Source organism: Mustela erminea, chromosome 19 (genome assembly GCF_009829155.1).
Source record: "Mustela erminea isolate mMusErm1 chromosome 19, mMusErm1.Pri, whole genome shotgun sequence".
NCBI lineage: Eukaryota > Metazoa > Chordata > Mammalia > Carnivora > Mustelidae > Mustela > Mustela erminea.
The window spans coordinates 57,740,620-57,762,087 of NC_045632.1; the positions used below are offsets into that span (position 1 = coordinate 57,740,620).

A 21,468-nucleotide genomic window follows, 5' to 3' on the forward strand; every position below is an offset into this window, starting at 1 on the left:
TGGAGTCTCTGATTGGAAATCCAAGCCGGAGAACCCGTGGTCATGCTCCCCGTGGCCATGCTCCCCGTGGCCACTTCGTGAAGGTGATGCCAGCTTCGCGTGTGTATCAAGACTCGGTCATCGTGGGTCCCTCGAGCTGTGTTTGAATCCACCTGAAAATTGAGGGAAATTAACAGAAGTGACTTTCCCTCTTTGGCCCACAAAGCTGACATCGTATTGTTAAGGAGAACAGATCTGTTTTCTGAAATTATGTCAGAACAGCGGGTTTTGGTCTCTAGCTCAAACAAACAGTAAAGGATAGATCTTGAATGGGCTAAAGGGATATTTATTTTTGTATCTACTTAAAATGTGTATTGATCTGTTTTGTTCTTTATTAAAATAAAGTACTTTTTAAAAAGCTGATTCATGTTCTGTGTTTTAAGTTACGGTAACATGTTTCCTCCTTTTTACCTGGCTCTTCCAAGGAGGAATTAAGAAAACAGCCACACTGTGAGTTTAAGTGTTTTTTCCTTGCTGCTCACTCCTTCCCGAAACAGTAGCAACAAGGAATAGAGGCTTGCAGATCAGAGAGAACTTCCTGGACAAAATGCAGGACACGCTAAGTTCTGTGACAGTCTGGGGGCCCGTGCGGGTTAGCGCGAGCTGACAGAGGGGCGTGAGGAGGGGAGGAGGAAGTTGGTGGGGACAGCCCCGTCCCGGAAGGCGCTGGGACCCCGTTTGGGTTGGCCACACGTGACAGGGACGTGCACCTTCCGTTCCCGCAGGTGCTCGCTGTGTTGGGGCCTTGGGGGGTCTAGCGGGGACACGGGGGGCCCAGGCTGATCATCGTTGAAGTGGTTGCTTCATGGGACGTACCTGTTGAACGACCCGGGACAAATCCGTTTCGGGGGCCCAGACCCCCGCCAACCCAGGGAGGCTGACGTCCCCCACCACGCTGCGCCTGCAGGCAATGGGCACAGGGGTGAGGGACTGAACCCCCCCCCACCCCGCCCCCGCATGCAGCGGACTGGCCATTGGTGGAGTGTGGGAGAGGCTCGGACGGCCTGGCCGGCTCACCCTGGAGAGGCCGACTGGTGGCTTTCTTAGACATTTCATGAGTCACTGCCGCAAGCAGGAGCTTGATCAGCAAACCCTTTTCTTTTTCTTTTTATTTTTTTTTTATTTTTTTTTTAAAGATTTTATTTATTTATTTGACAGACAGAGATCACAAGCAGGCAGAGAGGCAGGCAGAGAGAGAGAGAGGGAAGCAGGCTCCCCGCTGAGCAGAGAGCCCGATGCGGGCCTCGATCCCAGGACCCTGAGATCATGACCTGAGCCGAAGGCAGCGGCTTAACCCACTGAGCCACCCAGGCGCCCAGCAAACCCTTTTCTGCTTGTGGATTCAGGGCCAAATGTGGAGACTTGCGGGAGTCGCCTCTCCCCAGAGCTCAGCACCCTGTGCGGCTCGTTGGCAAACCCTGCCCGCCCAGCTGCTCTCACAGGGACGGGGGTGGTGGGCCGGGAGGCCTGGGGGCTCTGGTGTGCGGAGGTCGGGGCCAGGGTCGAGATGCCGCAGGAATGGCGGGAAGTTTGGAAAATAGTACTGGGGCCTGACAGGTGACCTGACCCCCGGGACGTGGGGCCTCCTCTGGACAAGTAGCTTCTGGGACCCCAGGGCAGCCCATGGGACTGGACTCATGAGACATTGGGTCCGACAAGCGGCCTTCACTCCGTATTCTGGAAACAGTGACGCAAGTGAAGACATGTCACCTGGCCTTGCAGAGCGACTTGCCCCTTGGTACACTAATCTTTGCAAAATCCGTCTGGGGTGGGAAATCCTGGTTTTCCTTTGTAACGACCGGATGGCAGCAGAGGCCGAGGCCCGGGGTGAGCGTCCCCAGGATCTGCTGGGCCTGGGGTCGTGGGGGAGTCCTCGTGCCCAGGGACAACTACTTTCCACACAGCAGCCGTGGTGGGAACCAGGAAGAAGTGATCCGTGTGTGATTCACTCTGTACAAGAGAAAGTTTAGCAACTCAGTTACTTAGAAATAGTTAGAAATTCTTTCTAAGAAATGGTCTATAACTAACGGCTGTAATGTTTGCAGCCCAGTGGGCTGAGGCAGGAGGAGGGCCGGCTTCTCCGTGGAAAGCGCGGCTGTCCTTACTGACAGGAGGGGGAAGCGGTCAGCGCGGTGACCCCCGCTCAGCATCTCGAACGTCCTCATGGACACGGGCGCATTCAAGTTCTCGCTCATGTAAGACACATTGGATCCAGCATTTTCCAAACTTTCCTTGCAAGTTGTCCGTGGCTGCGTGGTGCCTCGCCCAGCTCGCCCAGCTGCAGGCGTCCGGAGGGCAGAGTGGGCATTTCTGTCTGCTTGGGTGCTGTTCCACGCGGACGGAGGCTGCCAGAACGCGGTGACCGCCCCTCCCAGTACTGTCCACCGGACCTTTCGCTCTGCTCGTGGACTTGGTGGGCCGGACTTCAGACAGGACGCGGCGGTGTTGGCTTTCCCGCTCCACAGTCCGCCGTGTCCACCGGGAAGACTCACACGGCGGAGGGTGACCTCAGTGCCCCGGGGGGTGGGATTGCCCGGAAGCCTTTTGATCCGCACATCTGGGACCTGGGCGCAGCTGGGGCCACACGCGGCGTCCCAGGCTGAGGGGGTCCCCACCTCTCGATGACAGGCGTGTCAAGGAGCTGGCAGCCATGCTGGGGGGCAGGGCAGAAGCACGTTCTTGGCTACCAACCCGCCTGTACTTTGTAGGAACCGAGCTCTGCTCCCTCCCCAGAAGCTCTGGCTCCTTGAGCCTGACGGGTGGACCTTCCCCTTGTCCCCCGTGGGAGCCTGACATGGACACTCACCTTCTTCAGACGGTGGCCCTTCCTTCGGGGATGCTCATCCCCAGAAAGGGCCTGACGCTGGGGGTTACCATGTGAGCCTGTCCCCACCCGATGGGAGGATGGGGGTGCAGGGAGCTTGTCGGTGAGGGCGAGAGCCTGACGTGGCGTTTCCCCCGGCCCCTAGCTTCCTTCTGCTCCTTACCGCTCAGAGCGAGGCTGGGCCACCATCCTCGCTGTCACCCCCGACGTGAGGGCTCTGCCCAAACGGAGAAGGGATCAGGCCATCGGGAATGGTTTCTGTGGGGCCGGGCATGGCCGGGGCTGGGGGAGAGAGGGCAGGTCAGGAGGACGTCCCCATGCCGCGGTGTTCGCGTCGGAGGCTGCCGGTGAGGGCTGTGTCGGCGCAGCAAAGCCGCTTCGGAGGGCGCCGGGCGAGCCCTCAGCAGCTGACCGCGCAGACCAGCCTCGCTGAGGTCCTGCGGGAGACCCCCCAGAAGCAGAGCCAGAGGCAAGAATGCGGTATCAGGAGTGTGTGGGGTCACATCAGGAAGGGCCGCTGGGGGCAAGGAGAGGCCTGCGGGGCTGGGCATGGCCAGGCACAGGAGCCCTCAAGGCCGGCCCCAGGGAACAATGCCAAACCCGAGTGCGCCTACCTTGCCGGCTAGCCGGTGCTCCCGGGGGCCGCGGGGGCCTGGTACTTTCTTCCCGGGTCTTTTGTGCAGGAAGATGGGGCTCCGGCAGCCCGAGAGGCCCTCAGTGCCCCCGCAGGGGCTGGCTGCCGGGGGGTCGGCGGCATGACCGCAGCAGGAAGGACGAGGGGTCGTGCTGGGGGCACTGGGAGCTCCACGGAGCACGGTCACCTCTCAGGAGGGGGCATGTGCCGGACCGCCCAGGCTCAGCTTCCGGCTCGGGGCTCCTAGCTGTGCTTCCGAGAGAAAATCACCTAAACTCTCTGTCGCGCAGTCTCCTCTGTATGGGGTAAGGACATCACCCCCTGTGAGGGTAAAGGGCTTACCAGACCCTGGCCGCGTGAGTCCCGACAGCGGCATGTTGTACCCATCACTCACACAGTTCAGTTACCTTAGTATTAAGTTTGCTAAGTCTTAGACTGACTAGGTCTAAGAAATAATCTATATCGTTTACATTGACGATAATTATACGCAGTTATTTGCTAATTACTAAGCGATGTGATAAATCGTTTATATGTTTATCTGATTCTGTATTTCTCATTAGAATTAACTTTATATAGTAGTTATTCAGTGATTCTATAGTGGCTGAAACTATGCCACAATTACACAAACAAGGCAACAACTGTAACGCAGCTGTTGCCTCTGCTGCCGTTTCTGATTCACGATCTGCTCTTGGGCGCAGGCAAGGACTGGCTGGAATGAGGGTCCGGCGCGCGGGGCGGGTGGGGGGGGGCGGCGGCGCGCGGTCGGTGCCGGCGGAGCGGGAGGCCACGGGGTGAACTTTGCGGGGTGCGCGCGAGCGTGGGAGGGCTCCCGCGGTGGGTCTTCCAAGCTGCCTGGCGCACAGTAGGTGCTCAGGACACATTCGCTCCCTTTCCTTTGCCTCCTTGCTGTCCAGGACGGGGGACAGGGCAGCAGAGGTTCCCGCGGGGTGAGGAGGCGGCACTGGCGCTCCTGGAACGGCCTTCCCAGATGTCCGCCCCCCCCCCGGCCGTCCCGGGCCAGCGCTCTACTTGGAAGCTCAGGTTCACCTGCCCTCCCTTCCTGGATGCGGTGTTTCTTGCTGGAGGGGGACTCAGTTGATGTGTACAGAGGCAGGGGGAGGGGTGGTGCCCAGGAATGGACAGCAAGTGCCAGCCCTGGGCGCCGGGAGTTCGAGCAGCGTGTGGTGCAGGTCCGGGGACCGGAAGGCTTTTCACGAGTGCCGGGACGGGCTAGACGTGCAGACGGACGTCAGGGTTCTCCGCCGTGAACAGAGGGGATCTGAGCTGACCTGAAATTGCTGGGTTTCCTCGTTGGGGGGGTGAGGGGGGACAATCCTGGGACGGCCCCGGCTCCAGGCTTGTGTCACACACACATCCACCCCCCGGTCCGTGCACGGTGCACACTCCTTCCCCTTTTTCCAAATCGCAAGGACCTGAGGGACCTGGAGAGACCAAAGAATGTGGAAAATAAACATCGTTCCGAGAAGGGCAAGACGGAGGGACTCTGCTGTTTCCTTGGGGAGCTTCTGCGGGGCAAGAACCAGGGTGCGCTAGGCAGCCCCAGAAGCCAGCCTCCGTCCGCATTTCCCTTCCTGGAGCACCTGCCGGCGGCTTCCTTCTGACCTCGCTGCTCCCCCGTCCCAAACAAGCATTGAGCAATCGGGGCCAGTTAGAAATCCTGAGCCCAGAACACAGGGTCTGTTGCTCTGCTGCCCTGCATGCTGGCTCGGGGTCCCGCCGGGGCCGGAGGCCAGGCTTGCAGGAAGCAGATGGCCTGGTCTACTGTACATTTCGGAATATTTCAACTGCAAGGCTGGCTGGGCTGTTGCATCACTGGGTCAGACAAGGCCACGGGGCGGAGGCCAGGAGCCTGGGACTGGGTGGTGGGTCAGGCGGGGGGAGGACGGGAAAGGAGAGGCGGAGGAAGGGGAGGAAGGTGGGAAAAGCACCTGGTTCCCAGCCAGGTGCACCTGCAAAGGGAGCTACCCCAGCCGAGGGTTCGACTCCTGCCAGGGGTGCTGATTAGCTGGGAGACGCCGGGCAAAGGACTTCCCTTCTCAGAACGTCAGGATCCTTGGTTCTATGCGGTCTGTCACTCCTCCTTCGCATGGCTGCTGTGGGTACCAGCCCTGCCCTGGGGGATCGCAGTGAGGCTGGCCTGAGGTCATCCACGCACATGGGTTAGGCTCCGCCTGGCACCCCAGGTGGCGGCTGGGGCCGGCCTCTCCCTGTGGGCAGGTGGTGCGAGCAGTTTGGTGGACTGCTCGGGGCAGCGTGTGTGGAATCGGACGGGGGAGCCCAGGGAGTCCCTAAACAGTCTCTCCCCCAGTGCCCACCTGCTGGCTTCCCGGGAAGTGGACCTCCAGGGAGTGCTAGCAGGGCCCCTACCCTCTGGCTTCTGGCCTTATCAGCCAGTGGGAGCCCCAGCAGGAGTCGGAGGGAGGGAAGAGAGAGGCCTGATGTGTCACCCCATTCCTCTGCCTGCATCTCCCTGAGTCAGCCGGGTCGCTCCCGAGGCCATGCACGTGACTGTCCTTGGGCGCTAGGAACCATCCCCTCTTCCTGGTCCTCTGGGGGCCTCCTTCTTGGGTGGTGACAGCTCTGTCCCACCAGTCCTGGCCCCTGCTCTCTTCCCTGAGACCAGGTGTCAGCTGATCTGGCAAACCCGGCCCGCTGCCTGTCCGTGTCAGGCTTCATTGGAACCCGGAGATGCGCCCTTGTGAACACTGGCTCTGTGGCTGCTCGGGTCCCATGGCGACCAAGGCAACCGGTTCCAACAGAGACCGCATGGCCCCCAGAGCCGAAAACATCACTGTCTGGTCCTCGATCTCAGCTTTGCAGAGCTCGCCTTTGACCCGGCTGCACCGGAGAGAGGGACCCTCGGCCGGTCTCCCCAGGGTGCTGCTCACTGGATCACTAGCGTCCTCTTGGTGCAAAGGGATCCACCTTCCCGAGTTTCCGTGTCCCTGGGCGGAGAGGGTCCTGGCGGCTGCGCGTGTCCCCGACACGCCTCTCTTCTCCAAGCCACCCCACGCACTGGCGGGGGAGCAGGCAGGGGACTGTGGCTACGCCCCCTCTAAGTGAGAGCTGGGGCCACTTGGTCCTCCCAGGGCTGCGGGAGTCGGGGTCTGAGAAGCCTCTCACATTAGGGTATGCATGCGCGGCCCTGCCGTCCTCACTGGTCAGGGGCTCGGCCCCGGGACGCGCAGGTATTCCTGGCTGTCCCGACAGCAGAGGTGGGGGCTGCTGGCATCCGGGGGCTAGAGGCTGGGGGCAGGTGCTGCTCCCACCCTCCAGTGCAACTAGACTCCTCCATCCCCAAATGTCAGCCGTGCCAACGGTAGCCCTGGGGGAGACCCTCATCTTCAGAAAGGAGGGACAGCGTCTGCTTTGTTCTATTCGCTCTCCAGCACGTGCCCCCCCCCCCCCCGTTCAAAGTTCCCAGCATGTGAGCAAGTGTTCGCTGCTGGGGGGGCCCTGGGGTGAAATGTGCTTCCCGGGTTGGAGGCAGCCTGGGATCCCCATGCCAGCCCAGGACACAGGCTCTGGGGGCTCGAGCACAGAAATGGGGCACGCGGTGGCGGGGAGGCTGGCCGGGCCCTGACAGACAGGGCGGACGGAAGCTGGTCGGGAGGCGTCTCAGGCTGGAGCCTGGGCTTGCTGGAGGCAGCAGGCGGGGGCCCCTCTGGAGGTCGGGGGGTCCACACCAGGGTCCCCTGCACGAGGACGACGACGGATCGCAACAGCCGTGTGGCCGGTGAACGCCGCAGCCAGGACACGGTTTACTCCAGAGCCCATCGCTGGGAAGTTTCGGGGAGAAGGTGTGGGACCCACGCCATCCTGAAACTCAAGGTGATTCCCTAAAGTGTGCCTTTCGCTTCCTGAGTGGGAGGCTGGCTGGGATCACTTCCCTCCGTCTCAGACCTGCAGACCCGTCGGCGCCGGAGCTCAGGCCCTGCCCCCTCTGCCAAGTCGGTGGCCATGTGACTCAGTTTCCTCCTGGGGCAGACGGGTGGGAAGCCAGAGAGAGAAGGTGCTTGGGGCGGGCACCAGGGACATGGGACCACGAGCCTGGGGTACCTGCGCTGGCCGTCGCCTCTGACCTCGGCTGCACCCACCACCACCCTCCCCTGCCCCACGGACGGGGGACGAGGGTGGCTGCAGGGACGGCGCTGTCCGGGCGCCGTGGGCAACCACCTCCCCCTGTTCTCTGTACCTTTACTACCCCTCCGCCCCGAACACACGCCTGGGAGTCACACGCTCGAGTTACACGCCGAGGCTTCTTGTGTGTGTGACCGCACAGTCCCGTCGCAGGCCCAGCGCGCGTGTGTCCTTGGGGCTCGCCTTCTGGGCAGTGAGCACACCGCGACTCCCGCCTCCTCCCGCGGTCAGGCTCTCGGTGCGGCTGCGGGCTCTGGCCGTCACGGACGGCACCGTGTGTGTGCCTTGGTTTGCGCGCCCGCATGTCTGAGCTGGGGTCTCCGTGTCCCCGGGCACATGTCACACAGCCTCCCGCATTTCCGCGCGAGCCTGTGCTTCTGTCCTCCACTGACCCACTCTCGGGGCCGCACGGGACGCGGGCACAGGGCAGGAAGGCTGTGCTCTGGGAGGTGACGACACCGAGGGTCAGGACGGCAAGGGCGGGAGAGGCGGCCAGAACCCCGTGGCAGTGGGGACTCTGTCCCCATTCAGTGGCTCGGACGGCGTCTCCGTGAGACCTGGGCCTCCTGGCTGCTCTGGTCCTCGTCCCGCCGGCGGCTGCAAGCGGCGCTGCCCCGGCCTGTGCAGGTGTTGGCATGGACGGCTCCCGTGGGGGCCACCTGGGCTCCAGGGCCGCGGGCCACGCTGATGTGTGAGAAGGCAGCCAACAGCCTTCCACAGCGGCTGGACATTCCGTGTCCCCAGCAGCTGCAAATGAGAGCCCTCGGGGCTGAGCAGCTTGATTTTCAAGACTTGGGTCTGTTCTGACTCGGCAGGAGGAGTGTGGTTTCTGCCTGAGACGCGAGAACGGCCGTGTGTCAAGGCGGCCCAGGGCTGGGGCCGTGGCAGGTCTCGGGTTCAAGGACCCAGCTCTGCTCCCGAATGAACGTAGACAGGCCAGTTGGCACTGCCTGCCCCGAGCCTGACTTAGGGCCCTGTGGACAGGCAGGGACCTGGCCTCCCTCGAGGGGGCGCAGGCAGGCAGTGGGGGTCAGCACGGTCGTGGGGAGGGCAGGCCGCCATGAACATCAGGCACCACCGTAGTCGACAGTGAGTTTAGTAGAAGCCTCGTCTCCCTCAGCCGGGATCTTTGAAGGTTCCAGAGGGAAGGAAGGTGAGGCAGACGGGGCACGCCCCCTCCACGTCCGTATGTGAGAGCTCAGGGCGAACTTGGGGGGACGCACCCTTCGTGGCAGAACTGCTTTGTGGGTAAGGCTGAGTTAAGGACCTGGAGATGGGCAGCAGGTTCTGGAGGGGCCAGTGGGCCTGGTGTCCCCACAGCATTCTGGAAGTGGGGGGCAGTCAGTCAGAGAGACGGGACTGTGCCACTCTGCTGGCTTCAAAGATGGGAAGGGGCCACGGACCAAGGACTGTGGGGCCTGTAGAAGCTGGAGAAGGGGAGAGAACATTGTCCCTGGGGCCTCCAGAAGGAACCAGTCCTGCCGACACCTTGCTTGAGCCCGTGAGACCCATAGCGGACGTCGGACCGCCGGAACCTATGTCTGTGGTCAGAGCACGTAAGAGGACGAAGGTGTGTTTTCAGCCGCTAGGGATGTGGTCTGTGCCCCAGCCAGAGACAGACACAGGCCTGCGTGAGCAGACGGGAAGCCCGGGCCCAGCGTGGCCTTGCGGCCCAGCGTCCACGGCGGAGACCGGCCGCCCCACGTGCCCTTACCCCTGTGCTTCTCAGACCTGCCTTCTCTTCTGCCCTTTCCCGTGGGTCCAGCGCCCTGACGGGGTCACACGGGAGCTGGGCTGTCCCTGTGCTTTGGGGACTTGGGGTGAAAACCCCAAGGTTGAAAATAGCTCTGTACCCCCGTGTGGTTAGATTTCTGCTTCTCGGCCTGCTGTGAGGGCGACGGCTCACGAAAGCCACTTCCTCCTGGCTCGCCGCTGCCAGCCTGTCCTCACGGGCACTCCGTCCTCTGCCATTCCCTCCGTGGCAGGTCCTGCGTGGCCAGCGTAGGGGGGCCACCTTCCAGCTGTCCTTGGGGACGACCGCCACACGCTCCCGGACCCCCGGCCACGGCGGCTGCTGGTTCTGGTGACGGCTCTTGTGTGTGGCTACTACGGTCTTCCTCGTTTTGAGGTTAAAGTCAGTCCTTCCTTTCTCTGGTGTGAAATTCAACCATGATGCAGTCGCAGCAAAGACTGTATTTCCACCCAAAACCGCGGTGAACGCAGGGCCCTCGAGAGACGTTTGCCTTAGCTTCCTCCGTGTTCCTGGGCTTGGCCGAAAGGAAATTCTTAGTTGGAAAATCTGAACAACACTGGAGGCCCGTCGTGGAGTGTGTGTGGGAGGGAAGGATTATTTCTAAACGAGGCTCACGATTTGTTTCATTTCAGACAGCAGCACTTCGAACAGGTCAAGGAGGCTTTAAGAAGCCTGTGTTCACTGTGGAGACTCGACTGACCGTTGCTGGCTGGGCGCCCGAAACTGCTCCCCGGCACGGATGTCACAGGCGTCCCGGGGTGTAGCATGAAGAAGCCACCAAAGGAATGGCTGCACGAGTGGGTCCGCAATCTGGAAGCATCCGGAATGTTCTAGAATTTGCCCTTGCACTGTCCGCCTCGTCCGGAGGCTGTGTTCGCACCCTGAACCGGTCAGCGGAGGGCTTCCTCTCGCGGCCGGGACACCTGCTGAGCGGGCAGCACGACCGAGGGCCTGAGCGAGCTTCCCAAGTCTGGGGGAAACGGACGGCAGAATTTCGGCTCGCGGGCTGTGCCAGTGCCAGCGGAGGCTCTGCGGGGCACGTGGCGCGGAGGGGAGGAACTGTGTGTCCTTCGGACGACAGGGTGTCAGCGGCTTAGGAAGGGGCTCGCATGTGTTGAGGACGGCCCCTCCCCCTGCCCCTCCCAAGCAGCAAACATTACTGCCATCGCTCGGGTGAAGAGACGGAGACTCGGTGACGTCGGCACATCGCCCAAGTCTGGGGGACAGACCGGAACTGGCCTGGCAGCCGGCCAGGGTCAGGGCAGTGCCGCTGGGCCAGGGTCGGGGCGGTGCTGCTGGGCTTCCGGGAGAAGTCTCACTCCTTCCTCGGCTTGAGGCTGGGGCCGGGGGTGAGGGAGCCGTGCCTCCCTCTTGCTGCCCGTGGGTGGCGCGGAGGGCAGGTGTCGGGGAGGGCCAGGCTGGTTCCTAGGGCGTTTGCTCCTTGCGGCCCAAGCACCCCGACGCGCAGACCAGACCGGTGCCCTCTCCGCTCCTCCCCACCCCCGCTGGAGAAGCCCTAGGGCTCTGCACCCTCGTGTCCCTGCCACTTACGGGAATGGTCCCTCCGGGCTTCACCCTGCTCTCCGGCATAGCCCGGATCCCGGAGTGGCTGCGGGGGAGGGGTGTACCCCGTGCAAAGACAGGCGCTGTGGGGCTGTCCCCACAGGGAGCACCACCCCGCCTGCCCAGGGTGGCCCCTCTGCTGCTCCCTGGAGATGGGCGTCCCTCCGCTGGCTTCTCTCATTCTGCCTCGCTAGGTCTGGGCACTTTCCACGCAGATCAGCTACAGTCGGTGGTAACGATGCTAGGCCTGGCCAACCCCCCGATCCCCGGGAGACGGTGGCCCGGCGGGTGGGCCTCTGAGGAGGATGGTGCGGCCCCGACGGCCCCGGACCCTTGGCGTGTCCTCACGGGACACACAGGAAGTACAGCCCCGCTCACGGGGCTCAGGCCGCAGGGGGACTGTGAGCAGAAGGTACCCGGCGCTCGCGCTAAGCCAGAGAGGACTTGCTGACGGGACGGCGGGGGTGGGAGGAGGCAGGAGCTGGAGGCCAGGAAGCCCCTCGCTTCTTGTGGGCTCGTTTGCTGGTTTCGAGGCCGGCCCCGCCGCAAGGGGGCCTGGAAAGCAAACTCCAGCATCTTCCACCCCCCGCTCTGGACGGGAGCGTCCCTCAGCAGCACCGGGGCTCGGAAGGCAGGTGCCCAAACCAGGGACGCGCACTCTCCAACGACGCCAGCGGTGTCCCATCCACACCGACCGGGTGAGAGAGAGAGAACCGGCCTCTACCTCCAGGACAGCTTTGCTCAGCGGCGTTGATGGGAAGTGGGGGTCAGTGGGGACACAGACCGGGGGTTGTGGGCTGTCCTCTGGGCGTCCCGCTTCTGAACCTGGAGTTTGTGACTCAGGCCCTGCCGATTAAAAGCCTCTGATGACCGCGAATCCACTGGTCAAGGGAGTGACCGCTGTGGTATGCCTCCCCCACTGTGTGCCCAGAAACGTCTAGAGCGCTCCTGCCGTCCCCGGTCCCATCGCGGTGGAGCTGAACAAGGGCCTGGCCTTCCCCTCGCTCCTCCCCGCACTCGACCCTTTCTCTGGCGGGTAACCGGTGAGTTATTTAATGATCCCACAGGAGCTCGCTGACCGGCCACGCGCCACGCCTGGGTCTACACCCGCGCGTCCACCAGGCCCCCGTCCTGTGCAGCTCTTGGGCTCATGGACGACCGTTCGCATCTCTGGGGCATTTCCAGTCGGCTGCACGGCCACCTGGGACATCACTGTCACCGCCATCGCTCTCACGCGGCCTCCTAACCACCGGCGCAGCTGTCGGAACGCAGGGCTGTCGCACTTAGCCGGACTGGCCTTGGTGCCCGCTGTGGAATGTATCGTAAGACCAAAGCAGGACGTGCCACACGGGTCAGACGCGGCAGCCGCTCGTGAGGGCCCCCTCCCCCGCTCTCTGCAAACTCAGAGCCTAGAACTGAGACACCACAACGCCAAGGACGCATTCCGCACGCTGGCATCGGGCTCCCGAACCTCGTGGCCTCCCACGGCTGACACGGACCTCGGAGCATATCCAGCCCCACCTCCGTCCCCAGGGCCGGGCTCCGGACCGCAGTGCCCTGAGCGCTGGTCACTCACAGTCTCCGTGGGTCCATCCTACATCAGGACGGCCCAAGCGCGGAGCAGGACCGTGCGTCCCCAGCCAAAGATCAATCCCATGCCCCGCTCAGGCTCTCAAGATGGGGCCTGGGCATCCGAATAAAACAAACAACTTTATTTTTAAGGGCCATCCTAGACGGATGGAGAAATTACAGAGATAGGGTAGGGGCTCCCCTTCACCCCACACCTACTCTCCCTTTGACTAGTCCTGCCCTCAGTGTGGGGCTCTGGCACAAACACGGACCAGCATTGATTCGTTGCCATTAGCTACGTCCGTGCCTTCTCCGGTTTCCTTGGGTTTCTCCTGACGTCCTTCTCTGGTCTAGGACCCCACGCTGGCTCCGTCACCCAGGCTCCTGTGGGCTGTGGTGGTTCCTCAGACTTGCCTCGACGGCTCTGGGGAGCACTGGCCAGGCATTCCGCGGTTTGGGATTGTCGCAGTGAGACAGGAGTTACGGGCTGTGGCAGGAGGACCCCAGATCCAAGGGGGCCTTTCCACCTGTCCTATCAGCTGTCTCCTCGCTGTGGCTGCTGCTCCGGGGCGCCTGGCTGAGGGGGCATCTGACAGGCTTCTCCACCGGGAACCCCTTTCCACACTCTGGCAGAAACGGGCCCCGCTGCACGAGGGGTCTTTCTCGAGGTAGCTGGGAAGAGCTGGGGAAGCAGCCCCTATCACCAGGTCTGCCTGGGGACGTGACAAGACGTCCTCTGTTTAGCAGTTATTCAAGGTCCTCATTGGAAAGTTGATCTCTGTGATCTTCTCAAAAGCCAAGGAGCATGGCCTCTGCCCCATCAGCCTGTCCCCGTGGCTCCTGATTGCTCTCAGGAAAAGGACCAGCACCCTTCGTGTGCTCTGCAGAATCCCAAGTGTGCGGGTCCAGCACCCCATTGAGCCCTGTCTCTGTGCTGCTCTTGCCAACAAAGCTCCAGTGATTTCCTCCAGCAAGCCCCATCCCTCTGCCCCAGGGCCTTTGCACACACCATTTCCTCTGCCTGGAATCTGCTCCTCTTTCTTCCTGGACTGGCTAACTCCTGCTTCCTTTAGGTTCCAGGTTCCAGGCCACCTCCTTGGGAAAACCTTCGCTGGCCAGCCTCCAAATGAGGACGGTTGCCACAACACACATCTGCATTTTTTGTGTGTGCGAGTTTCTCTGTTTGATCAGCACGTCTCCCCCACCAGACACTACGTTCAAAGAGCACGGGACTAGCTCTGTGTTTGCTGCTGCGTCCGCTGAGCCTGTATCATGAAGCACACACCCTCGGCTCCACACTCGTCTGCAGGAGGAAAGGGGCAAACACTGGAGCCATGGTCTTTGCTGTCTCGGCAGCGGAAGGACAGGTTTCACCGGCAGAGCTCCCACAGCTGACTCTTCCTCCTCCTCCTCCTCCTCCTCTCCCCTCCGAGGGCAGGCCAGAGAGGAGGTGAAATTGTTGAGTCAGTAACTTGGGATTTCCCATTTTATGTCTGCCCCAGACTTACCAGTCTGGGTTTTATCAAACTACAGTGTGTGAGCCTCGAAGGGCCCGATGCTGTTGCGGCAGTACCACGCAGCAGCATGGTGTCCCGTGGACCACGTGGCCCCTTCACTCCCCCTGTGGCCTGGCCCACAGCCAGTGTCCCCCCCAATCCAGGGCTGTCAAGCCGGCTGATCCAGGGCTTGGTGGTGCAGAACACGAACTGCTTCATTTTGACGGTAACTGTGGGTTGGGAGCTCAGGCCAGGCTCAGTGGCTGGTTCCTTCCTCGGGGACCAGCTGGCCCAGGAGCTGCTCTGGAGGGCGTTTCTCAGACGGGGATGCGGGAGAGCGGAGTCTGGGGGCCCAATGTCCTGCTGTGGCCCCAGGACCTCTTCATGTGGCCTCTCCAGGATGGCAGAGGGACTTCCTGCTTGGTGGCTCAGGAACGTTCAGGGTAGGTGTCCGGGGAGACAGTAAGAGGAAGCTGCCCGCTGAGGCCTGGACAGGGCCACAGGGTCCCCTCGGCCTTTCCTACTGCAGGCGACAGGCACAAGGCCCTCCGGACTGAAGCAGAGGAGTCGGGCCCCGACCCGTGGGGGAGGAAATTCACTGTAATCTGCCACCACTGGCCATTCCCGGCTTGAATACTTGAAGCAGCGGGGAACTCACTCCTTTCCACAGAGTCGGTGGTGCGCGTGGGGGTTTCTGGAGTGAAGTTTGCTTTCTCTGTTCAGAGGATTCTTGCCTCCTTGCTGTCCCACACATCTGTCTGGGCTCCTCCCGAGCCCCACAGAAGCTCCTGTCCCCCCGGCCGGCCGTCGGAGCCTCGCCGAGAACCACACTCTCTTCTTACACGGGGCTCTGCGCGCAGACGGCACGCACTCGCTCGGCTCCGCGGCCCAGGAGCTCCCTGGAGGAGCACCTCCGTGCCTCGGGGCCGGTGGGGGATGGGGGTCATCTCCAGGTGTGGGCCCGTGTGAGTCCCAGGTCTGAAGACACTAGTGTCTGGCTAGGTTTCCACTCAGGCTGGTTCCGCTGGCGGGTCCGTAGGTGATGGAGGTTTTTTAAAGATTTTATTTGACAGAGAGAGAGAGAGATCTCAAGTAGACAGAGTGGCAGGCAGAGGAGGAAGCAGGTTCCCCGCGGAGCAGAGAGCCCGATGCGGGGCTCGAGCCCAGGACCCTGAAACCATGACCTGAGCTGAATGCAGAGGCTTAACCCACGGAGCCACCCAGGCGCCCCCGTGATGGAGTTTTATCACGACTATTCATTCGCTCACTCTTTCCCCGACACCTAGCTACCCGCCGCCTGTCCGCCACGCGCCCGTCTTCCAGCCTCTCATCCGCCTGCTCTCCGTCCGCCACCTGTCACTCGTCCGTCTGTCCGTCCTCCAGCCACTCACCCGCCCCCTCACCCCACGCACCAGCCTCCGTCCCTCCTCCAGGGGTCACCGCTCCCTCCACTTACCCTCTCCCCGCCTCCCACCACCCCCCCTCCATCAAGGTGGGGCTGGGCTCCGGCCACAGGCTCAGAGGACTTGGCCCTGCCCCCCTGGAGCCCACAGAGACTCGGCGACTGCTCACAGTTCAAGGCCCTCGCCGGCAGAGCCTCTGGGACTTGGCTAGCTCGCTCCTGAGTCTCTCTGCCCGCCCTGGCCTAGGTACAGATGATGGTTCAAGGTGGGACCAGCACATTTGCATTTTTTGCCTTTTTGGTCTCAGTTTTGCAGAGGAAACTTTTCTGGAAGTCTTAAAAAAACTGAAGAAAAAACACGCGCACAGGAAACTGTGTCTTGTGTTCTTTGTAGCGAGTCTTGTGCTAATTTTGAACCAGTTTTATTTTTCTTTATTTTTAAACCTTGAGTCTAAAGTGTGAAAAGAGAAGCTTCCTCTAGCGAAGCGGTGACTTCTGGAACTGCAGTGGGCGGGGGGGGGGCACCAGAGCTCCCGGGGCAAAGTCTCACTGGGAGGCTGGGGCCGGGGCTGGCAGTGACCTGGCTGTGACTGTTCCGTGGTCAGCCCAGCCTGCTGCCGGGGTCACGGTCGGGGGGTGGCTGCGGGACACGTGCTGCGAGCCTGGCTCTGACCTCACGAGCTGCGTGGCTCATCTTCCTTGCCTCTAAACCGGGGGTGGTCCAGCGGGCACCCCAGCTCCGGGTTACCGTGGGGTGACAGGTGTGAACACACACACACACACACGTGCTGATCCCAGGGGCACGGCAGCGGAGAGGCGGCGGGGGGGCTGGAGAGAGCCGCCAGGCGAGGAGACACAGGGCGTCGCAGGGTAAGGGGACGGGGGCCGCAGTGGCTGCTCGGCGGGGGCTGGGGACAGTGCCCCAGTTTAGGAGAAACTCCCTTTTTGGTGCTCAAACCTGGTCGGTCGTGCTGCTGGGTCGCCAGGCGGGAAAGAGTGACGTCATCGGCCACCTGTTAAGGCGATGCTTGGCCCGGACCTCCTCTGCCGCCATGCGAAAGCGGCCACCACGTGACTTGAGTCACCCTGGCCACCTGGCTCCCTCCCAGCCAGCAACCGCTCTGGCCTGGATGCCGCGGGGTGGCGGACTTCTCCCTGCGACACTGACCACGCTCCTGATCTGCTGCCTCCCCGGCAGCGGAGCCGTAGCGCAGCCGCACAAATCCAGTGCCGCGACTCCCCGCACAAGGCCCTGTCGGAACTTGGAGCCGCGCCGTCTGACGTGGTGGCCACTAGTCATTAAGTCAGGACAGCCTCTCGGCTGGTGTCTGGGGTCCCTGCTCTGCCCCATCACCCACAGAAGAGCCAGAGAGAATGTTCTAGAACCTGACTTCTCTGGGGTCGGTCCCCATCTCCCACCCTGTGCTGCTCACACACTGTCTGGCCTCCCTCCCACATTCCTCGCTCGGCCTCACGGTCCCGCCCCCACCTCTGCTTGGGGCCTCCGGCCCCCTCCGTCCCCCTCCGCCCCCCTCCTTAGTCCTCCTCCGAGGCCCCAGGCTGACAGAGCGCTTTGCCCTAGAGGGTGAGAGCGTGTGGCAGAGGTCACGGCCGGGAACTGGGCTACCCAGCATGGGGGCCCCGGCTCAGCGGCCCCAGCACCCCGGGGCTCCCAGAGCTTCAGCTCCAGGCCCCTCTCTTGGCCGGGGGTCCACGCTGGCTCTTCGTCCTGAAGAGGGACCCTCAGTCAGCAGCGGCCCCAAGCTTGGATCCACTTGCCTGGATGACCTCGGCCTCCCCATCTCTGAAATGGGAATAATGAGACCCACCCCCGGGTCACTGCACCGATTGCATAAGGAAACGGGACACAGTGCCCAGAGCACGATGGGGGCCGGATGTCTGAGTGCCGGGCCGTGTTGTTTATGAGCAGCAGCTCATCAAGCCGTAAGCTGTAGCTACTGTTAGAATAAATAGTCCCGATTTAAGGGCAAATGCACTTAGCTCTAGCCTGGTGGGGTGGGTGGTCCCGTCGCCCCATCTTACAGACGGGAAAACCGAGGCTTAGGCCAAGGGATTTTGCATCGGGCAGGGGCCTGTAGCTGGAGCCGGGTCTGCGTGGTTCGGACGTGGGGTCGGTTTCTGGGACGGTGCCGTCCCCCCGTGCGGCCACCGAGAGGGGCTCCGCAGACAGAGTCCGGACAGCGCGCCAGCAGCGGCCCTGGGGCCGCGGGACCCTCTCCCATCCTGATCTTCCCATTTCTATTTCGGCTCTTCTCATTCTGAATTTCGTTTCGGCTCACGCTCCTACCTTGACACACAGGCGGGACACGGGTGAGGTTTTGGGAACCCTGACCATCAAGGCGGTTCCACGCCAACGAGGGGCCTGGCTCGTGGGATTAGTCATGTCCCTTTCTGATAAGAAAAGTGAAAACGCGAAGTTGAGGACGGAAGGTGCGCGATCCGGGCGTCCTGCCGAAGGAACCAGGGGCGCCCGGGGAGGAATCGGTAGTGGAAGTCCCACGTTTCGCTGGCGGCGGAAGGGGAACCGGCCCAGGGGGTCTGGTTTCAGGACCTCACCTATCTCCCCCACCCCCACGCCGGGCAGCCCGGCCCCTTCAGGGCACCTGGGCCAGCGCCCGAGGCCGGGTCTTCCTGGGCCGCTGCCAGCCGGGCGTGTGGTGGGCCGCACGGTTGCGACACGGCCTGCTGAGGTTTCGAGGCGCGTCCCGTCAGAAGTCAGTCCAGGTGCTGTGGGCCACACGTGCGGCCGAGACCGAATTAGAGCCCCTGGGAACAGACACCCCCCTGCACCCCGCAACTGACGCCTGGGCCGAGAGCGGCGCTGGGGTCTGGCCGGCTGACGCTCCGGGTCGGACAGACGCCCCGGGTCGGGGCCGGCGGCCTGGCCGGGCTGGCGAGCAGCTGCTCTTGGTAGGCCCGGTCCACACGGTGGGCGTGACGGGCACGCGACCAGGACCCCCTCCCGGGGGGGCTGCAGGGACCGAGCACCTGGACGCCCCCCCCCCCAGGGTGCTCACCGAGCGGGGCTGGGACCAGGAGTCCTTGAACCCTGCTCCCCCAGGACAGGGGTCTGATTCAGCCACTTAAACATGTCGGAAAATCACTGTAAACATGCAGGAGACCGGGGAGAACCATGCACAGAACGTGCTCCTGCTTCTTCCCGCGCCCGCGGACGCCTGCTGACGGCCTTATGGTGGAGCAGCTCAGCACGCCAGGCCGAGGGGCACAACGGGGTGGCCTTCGGGCCATTGCAGTTACACACAGCTGTCGCCAGCCTGAAGATGTGCCCACGATGTCCTCAGCCCCCAAATCCTGTGCCTCTTGGGGTCACCCCAACCTCTCACGAATACTTTGTTTTTAGGGTGAATGCTTCCAGGCATCCTTTGGACCTGGGGTTTCTAATGCCTTTGAGTCTTGGGGACGCTTGTAAGAATCACGACACTGCAGGGGCCTCACGTGCACCAAGTGCGCACCGCGGGCCGAGCCCGGCTCTAGGAGCCCCAGACGCACCAGGACTGAGAAACAGACACAGCTCGCTTTCAGGGCTGGAGACAGAGCGAGCGGGACCCGAGGAGTCTGTGACCCTCATGGTGTGGAAGGAGCTGGAAAACCAGGGAAAAGCCAGTAGAGACGCTGCAGGGATCTTACCTCTCCCGGGAGTGAGGGCGGGTTTCCCAGCCAGGGGGGCATCTGCAGAGGGAGACCAGACGGTGTGTGCAGCCCGTGTGTGCAGAACCTCAGCTGGTTCATTTGCAAGAAATAAGCCATGTTTTCTAAAGGATTTTTTTATGAACTTTATTTACATGAGTTTCCTGGGGGTCATGGAAGATAAGGGTTCCCTGCACTTTCAAGTTTGGGAAGCACTAGGCTGCAGTGCTGCAGGACTTCTCAGAGCCTTTAATGTGTTCCAGGATATCTAAAATGTATGGAAAAAACTAGGGTACTTTGAAACTCTGTTCAACTTCAAACAAGGGGTCTGGGGCCCCTGTGTCTGTTTTGGGAGACATTGTGTCTTGTGGGAGAGCATTTACAAAGGGCAGAAACCAGGGGATGCTAATGTGTGGCCTCCTGCTTGGTGGGCCATGGACTCCGGGGGAGCCAGGGAGCCTGCCCAGGAGTTCCCTCTGCAGACTCTGGCACACGTGTGCGTGGCTACGGATCAGAGGCTGAGAAGCCGCCGTGACTAATTACGGACAGACACGCTGGCTAAAGCAGTCAGAGGGCTGAGCTCGGCACCTGATAATCATGGAGGCTCACAAGGCTGTGGCCCCCACGAGCCCTGCGCGGTCTGCTCCCAGCCCACAGGACGCTGAGGACTTCCACGTGCCCGCTCCAGGGGAAGGACGCGGGCTGGGTGTTGGGAGGTCAAGGGCAGGCGCCATCCCTCAGTAAGGGAGTGACCCTGGCCACGCTCCTCCGTTCCTGCGCCTCCCCGGCGGTGCCTGCGTCTGTTGCCTTGACACCCACCACCCCGCCAAGTGTGTGAAGAGCGCGTGGGGGCCGCGGTCCTGCCCACACGGGCCGGGCGGCTGAGAACGTGCAGATGTGTCCTCTTACAGTTTCGGGGCTCGAAGTCTGGCACGGGCCTCCCGGGGCTCAAGGGAGGTGGGGACGGAGCGCGTGCCTCCTGGAGGCTCCGGGGGGAGAACCCCCTTCCCGGTGTTTCCAGCTCCTGGAAATGCGGCATCGCCCAATGGTGTCTCCTCCCTCGCCCTCCGGACCCGCGGGGGCAGGTGGCGTCCCCCTGACCGGCACCACCGACTCCCGCTTCTGCTTTTGGGACCCTATGGTGAAAGTGGACCAGCTGGGTGACCCACACTGCCCTCTCCGTCCGGGGTCAGCTGATGAGCGAGCTGAACTCCCTCTCCCACCGCAGTCCCCCTCTGCCGTGTAAACGGACCCGCCGCAGATGCCGGGGGCCGGGGCGTGGGTGTCTCTGGGGGGGCACGGCCCACCACTCCACGGCCTGCTCATCGACTTGGTGCTCCCGTACACAGGTGGAGAGACTCAGGCTCTTACGGATGGAGCGGTTTCCCTAGGACCACACAGCGGGTGAGGGCTCCGGTGAGACCCCTTCATGTGGAGGCCAGGGGACCCCCCTCAGCGACCTGCAGCCCCCACAGGCCTGACCCAGGCCGTGTACTTCTGCATTTTCGGTCTCCATGACCCGGGTCTCGTCCTGTTCCCGCAGCCCGAGCAGGTGCGGAAACCACAGTCCCCCCCGCCCCCCGCGCATTCCCAGCCCCCCCCCCCCCACCGCCCCCCCGCACAGATGGGCTCCCGCCCCAAACCCGCCGCTCCCTTCCCGAGCCAGTTTCTGTTCATCTAATCAGCCCCTCGCGTGTTGAGCCGAGCCCAGCTGGGAGCATGCAGGGGGGTAACAGTAAGAAACGGGTGAGGCTCCAGGACCCACACGAGGGGCTGTCGCTTTCCATTTCGGAGGTTCGCTAGTTAGAAGGCCTTGCCTCTTTGATGACCGCTGTTCTGCCCGTGGGCCCGCTGGGTGTGGGCTTGGGAGTGAGAGCTCAGGGGTCAAGGTTCACTCAGCATTTTGGGTGAGACGCGGGGTGTGGAGGGAGCGAGCTGACATCGTGGAAAGAAATCCTCAGTGAGGGGCTGTTTCCACCGGAGGTGATGTGCATTCGCACCCCCCAACTTCGAAGGAACTGGAGTCTCGGGGCTGGGAGGGTCTTTGGACACAGACCCTGGAGCTCATCCCCTCTGTGTGGACACGGGACTCAGAGCGCCAAGGGGGACGTGCACAGAGCGTGGTGCATTGAGCCCCGAACCCAGGTCTCCGTGTCACTGGCGAGGGCCGCGGACAGATGGGGGGCGCGTCACGGGAGACTCTCTCTCCTATCTCCCTTTTCCCGTCTCCTGGGGGCTCCTCCTCAGAAGCTTCTAGCAGGGCTCGGGAAGCAAGCACGTGGGAGCTCCGGGCTCCTTGGATGCTGCCGTCCCCTCCAGAGCCTCTGGGGCTCTCCCTGGGGAGCGGCCCTGCAGCCC

General features: G+C 62.6%; 1 protein-coding gene across 3 annotated transcripts in view; it reads right to left on the reverse strand.

Annotated features, from left to right (window-relative positions):
- Positions 1-1,368: 1,368 nt before the first annotated feature.
- Positions 1,369-21,468, reverse strand: part of LOC116578735 — a 414,337-nt gene continuing 394,237 nt past the window's right edge. The window contains exons 6-8 of one of the 3 annotated variants that reach the window (XR_004281028.1): positions 3,027-3,080; positions 2,430-2,692; positions 1,371-1,989 (exon numbers count right to left, since the gene is read on the reverse strand). Coding sequence is in view for 1 of the 3 variants with exons in the window: in XM_032323162.1 (XP_032179053.1) it covers positions 2,548-2,692; positions 3,027-3,080 (199 nt within the window). In the remaining 2 variants the exon portion in view is untranslated. Of the gene's footprint in view, positions 5,726-21,468 lie in introns of all 3 variants that reach the window. The other 2 variants (XM_032323162.1, XR_004281030.1) reach the window with 2 other exon arrangements.